This window comes from Frankliniella occidentalis, unplaced genomic scaffold, assembly GCF_000697945.3.
Source record: "Frankliniella occidentalis isolate FOCC.00 unplaced genomic scaffold, Focc_3.1 Scaffold2, whole genome shotgun sequence".
Classification (NCBI taxonomy): Eukaryota; Metazoa; Arthropoda; class Insecta; order Thysanoptera; family Thripidae; genus Frankliniella; species Frankliniella occidentalis.
In genome coordinates, this window is record NW_026267132.1 from 2,260,399 (window position 1) to 2,265,596 (window position 5,198).

Consider the following 5,198-nt stretch of genomic DNA (forward strand, 5'->3'; position numbering starts at 1 on the left):
GTATGCAGTCCCGGATGGAGCAGTGCGGGCGGGTTGCATAGTACAAAAGTGCGCGGCGTGAATCAGCCACCTGGTACAAAATAAAATCGTTCTCACCAGGCATGTTTTCTGTGTGCACCCCTCAGGTTCAAGAGTGCCTTCGATCGACGCGTCGCTGGGCTCCGTCAAGACCGAGTCGGCCCTGGACGCGGACGGGCTGAACGGCGGCGACGACGGCAGCCACACGGCCGCGTCCTCGACCGGCCAGGGCGGCGGCGGCGGCTCCAAGAAGGGCGGCGGCGGCGGCTCGGGCGGCGGCGGCTCCAACTCGGGGTCGGGCGTGGGCAGCAAGCGGCAGCGGCGGCAGCGGACGCACTTCACCTCGCAGCAGCTGCAGGAGCTGGAGGCGACCTTCTCCAGGAACCGCTACCCCGACATGAGCACCAGGGAGGAGATCGCCATGTGGACCAGTCTCACCGAGGCGCGAGTGCGGGTGAGTCGGAATAGCTATTTAGACATTTATGTATAGCAAAGTAAGGGCTTCTAAAAAGTGACCGAGGAAAGAAAGACAATATCTTTGCAGAAAGACATGTGATTGTGAAGTATCTCTGAGTTTGACTTCCTACCACGGTGCGCACACTTCTCTAGTAAACATGTGTGTGGATCTGATTCGCCGCACACCCACACACCCTTTTCATGATTGCTCGTGGCACGCTCATTTACTTGTAGAGCACGTCCTGCCCGCCCCGCCCCGCCCCACCTCCTCCCCTCCTGGATGGACCGGCCGTGCGCCGCCGCCCGCCCCTCCTCCCCACAGTTATTCCGCCCTCTGCGTACACTGCGTATCGATGCGTTTCGCGTGCTCCGACGCCTCTATCTTGGCTTCCTAATTTCTCGCGTCGCGTGGGGGCCGCCTGCTGCTGCTGCTGCTGCTGCTGCTGCGTGCGAGAGAGCAGGGCGGGGTGGGACGGGGGAGCACTGACTGCTCCTGCCGCCTCCGCAGCACACACACCCGCGACCCGCGCCGCGCGGCACGGGCGCAGAATTGGTCGCGGTCTCATCCCATCATTTCACGCCGATTTCCCGAGTCGTTAACTCGATAATGAGGTCGTCGCCAAACAAATCCCATCTCCTTCTGGCGTCGCACTGCGTTATAACCAAGCGGCGCCTACTATACTGCATACCCCCCTCGGCGACTCCGCCCCATACCCACGTATACACTGCTCTGCCGATGTTCAGGGTGTCCCATAAGCCCCGTGTACTGCCGTGGCTGCTCACCTCGGTGGTGACGTTGCGAGTAGGCAACCCTGCTCGCCCACCCCAATTTCCATGGGTGGACCAACAAGGGGATACTAAGTATAAATTCCCGAACCTGTTCAAACTTTGGGGTTTTCAATGTTGATTGTATACTAAAAGATTGCTGATAAAAGTTCGTGCCCAATTTGATATTTTGGGGTACATTAGGGGAGTCCAATTTCTCGAAAATAACTAAAAATCATCTTTTTAAAAGAAAAACCCTTAAGTTATCCTCAGTTCTTAATAAGTCCAAATCGATGTTCGCAGGACGAAGACAAACTAGGAATCATACTGGGATTTAAAAAGAATAATAGATTTTCAGTCATCTTATCAGATACGGGACTTTCCCCCCATAACCAAAATATCAAAGTTTGAACGGATTCGGGAATTTATACTTGTATGAGTCCCCTTGTAAGAGATACCATTGTGTCCCATGAAACGAATCGGAACACATAACCTTTACTGAGACCTTAACTCTCGTTTGTATTTGAATACTTGAAGAGAAAAATCAACGCGTCACGTAAAAATTATAAAGCGGGTATGAGAGGGATAAGGCAAGTCGGAGAAAGGTTCCCCGGCGAGCATCCGCGCGCGGCGGTCGCTCCGGCAATGGGCGGGCTTCGGTCGGATCAGAGGCAGGAAATGTTGTAAAATTTCAGGCTGCCGCGAGGCGCGAGGGGGTCGTAGGCTTTCGGGTTAACTTGTGGGTTAACTTGGACGGGGACATGGCGGGGCGTGGCGGAGCGTGGCGGGGCGTGGTGGGGCGTGGCGGGTGGCGGGGCGTGGCGGGGCGTGGCGGGGCGCGGCGGGGCGTGGCGGGTGGCGGGGCGTGGCGGGGCGTGGCGGGGCGCGGTGGGCACCGCGTGTCTCGCTGCGTTTTATGGTAAGGCTGAAGGGAGGAGGCGGCGGCGGGCGGCTAGAGAGAAAGTTCTCCCCGGCAGCCACATCGGCGGTGGTGGCCTCGCGAGGGTTGGTTGGGTCGGACCAAGTCCTTTCCTCTCCGGGGTGTGGATGAGCCCGCCCTCTCTGCTTGTCAAACTTGGCGCTCATAAACAGCCCGCTGGCCCGGCGCCCCCCCGCTCGAGTCACATCCATTCCCTTTCCCTGAACCTTCTCTCCTCTCCTCCCCTCCTCTCCTGCTTCCCCTTTTCCGCCGCACTGATTTGGCAAACTCCCAGGTACAAGTGGTCGCTCGGGCGCGCGCCGGGGGTGTAGGAGAGCCAGACCGTCCTGCAAGAGAAGAGAGGGGGTGGGGGGTGAATAAAATAAAACAAGGATGTGTGGCTCGCGCGCGCTTTGCACAGTCGAAGTCGCTCTCTGACAGGCGCGTGGCTCTCCTTGCGAATACCGACCTGCCTGCCTGCCTGCCTGCCGGCCGCGAGGCGCGTCCAACTTGAAAAGAAATATATAGCGAACAAGTAATCGGGCGTAAGCCCCTCTGGATGCCGTCCGCATTAACTTGTCCAAACACCGACTCGCGTACAAATGGCAAGAGGCCTATCGCCGCCGTGCACGAACTACATTATGACACGCGCGGCCAAACGTCTGCGGGGAAGAGGGAAAGCTTCTTCTTTCTCGCGGGACACGCAATCTCGCACAATTAACCCGTTCATAAGAGTGCGGCTGCTGCGGGGTTGCTGAACGCCTCACGTCACCGGCAGTGTAGTTGGTAGCGAGGGGCAATAACTCCGGGAATCATGTGTACACCTGTCTGGGAATCATCAGGATAAAAATTGATCAAAATCAATAGAAATCGCTTAGAATAAGCGGGAAACTAGAGAAATAAGTAAAATCAGTCGAAATAAGCGTTTTATACCACTAAAACCCCCCGAAAAACCTATTTAATAATCATAAGCGGACGGGAATCACCGGGAATCAAGAATTTCGGGAATCATGTGTACACTTCAAAAGGGAGTTATTGCCCCCTCGGTTGGTAGTGTTGTGAGAGCCAACGACCCATTTACGAAAAACGGATGCAGAATCACACTCTAAACGCCGTGGTTGCCTATAACTTTCCAAAATTTTGGTAGTAGTATGCCTTTTTGACAGTATCTTGTGGCTAAATCTACCCCCATCGTAAAATTTGATGTTTTTTAGAATTTTTCACCTGATATTTTAATTCTGGGCTCGAAGTTTTCGGGTGCAGAGGTGCAGAGGTCGCGATCTGGCCTGTCCCGAGGACTCCATCCGGTTTCGAGTTATTTGCAGTCGTTTACCGCGAGCCGTTTGGCACAAGCTATATGGGCTACGCCACACCCGGCCGGGGTCTCGGTGCGAGTTAGTTGTGGGGCATTGTGTTTCGCAGTGCGCCACAACCAGCCCCTCAAAACTTATTCCTCGGGTCGCTTAAAATTCCACCGAGCTGACAAAAAGTCCATTTGCTCAGTAATTTCGGCCTCGTCGGTCCCTGGGCGCGGGCCGGCATGGCGCCCCAGCCCCGCGGCCCCGCGCCGGTGGCGGCGCCGTCCAGGCCCTCGTTGCCATGCCGACGCGACGCACAACGTGGCGCCAGCGCAGGCAGCATGGCGGCCATGGCGGCGCCAGGCGCCTCTAGCAGCGCCGCCCCGCACCGCCACGCCCCACCCCGGCCGGGAGGGAAAATGGAGAGGAGCGGGCGCCCTACGCTATACCCTGTGAAGCATACCGATGGCATCGGGTGGGGTGGCGATGTCGGCACCGTCGATCGACATGTAACGTCTGCTCGAACCAATGTCGTTTACACATTTTATCTTAAAATTTTTGATTTTGTGCATAGTGACAAATTCCTGGGACAGACAATGGTGTTTTGTAAAAATAGTATAGAGCAAGACACTCAAATAACAACCATTGGGTTTACAGGCATGTCACATCACACAGTTTTCCTGGCACGCACAGTTACCCCCCCCCCCCCCCCATAAAACATAGGGAGCCTTGTCAATTGCATTTCCTTCCACAACACTGATAAACTAAGTGTTCAATTGCAAGTGTGCAACTGCAAGTTAAATACTTGCAAGTGTGCAAGTCCGTAGTTACACTTGCAAGTGTTCAACCCGTTAGGTGTGCACTTGCAAGTGTGCAACTCCTCGGTTGAACACTTCCTTAAATTGAACGCTCACTGTGTAGGAAGTGCTTAACCGAGGAGTTTCACACTTGCAAGTGCACACCTACCGAGTTGATCACTTGCAAGTGTACAACTACGGAATTGCATACATGCAAGTATTCAACTTTTAGTTGGGATATGGCAAAGGGAGAGGACGGTCTACCACCAAACGCAAACTCATTTAGGAGTGTACAACACCAGTGATCGTCCAGCCGGGACAAGCCCACCGGGTGGACAGGGAGGGTGGGGGCTCAGATTGATACCACACACAAACAACGCACAGCGCACGCACACAGTCATCACTTCTCAATCAATTTCAGCACGACAGCCACACACGCCGGCTGACCACCACCACCACCAGCACCACCACCACGTACTACCTCTACCCCACCACGGCGACCGTCAGCGCCACGCATGTGTGAGTGCGAGGCCCGTAGCTGACCTTGTTTGTGCCCATCGCCGAGGATGGTTGTAGTGTTAGTGTTTTGCTATAACAGTACATTGCTATGGACACAAACACAGAGGAGCAAGTGCGTTCCTCGGCCATAAGCACACGGTAACAATGACATCTCGGATTTCAACACAGTTTTCAAGGAATCTACTTGAACTCCAAGACGTTCTTTTTACCGTGCATGACACGGGACGTCATGGGAACGCCGTACACCGGTGGAGGAACACCACAGGGCGGGCGGGGTGCTGTGGGAGACCAGATGGAGAAGGAGTGTCGGACAGGATCTCCAAGGGTGGGGTGGGGGCACCGCACCGCGCCGCCACAGCCAGGGGCACAACGGGGCCCACCGCACCAGATTTATTGCTTTCTCCGAGACATCTGGGAGGGGCAAAG

At 55.5% G+C, this 5,198-nt stretch overlaps 1 protein-coding gene across 1 annotated transcript in view; it reads left to right on the plus strand.

Annotated features, from left to right (window-relative positions):
- Nucleotides 1-5,198, plus strand: part of LOC113215843 (pituitary homeobox homolog Ptx1) — a gene marked incomplete in the record, with an annotated part of 35,850 nt that overhangs the window by 20,413 nt on the left and 10,239 nt on the right. The window contains 1 exon segment of the mRNA XM_052264129.1: nucleotides 126-472. Within this exon segment, the coding sequence (XP_052120089.1) occupies nucleotides 126-472 (347 nt within the window).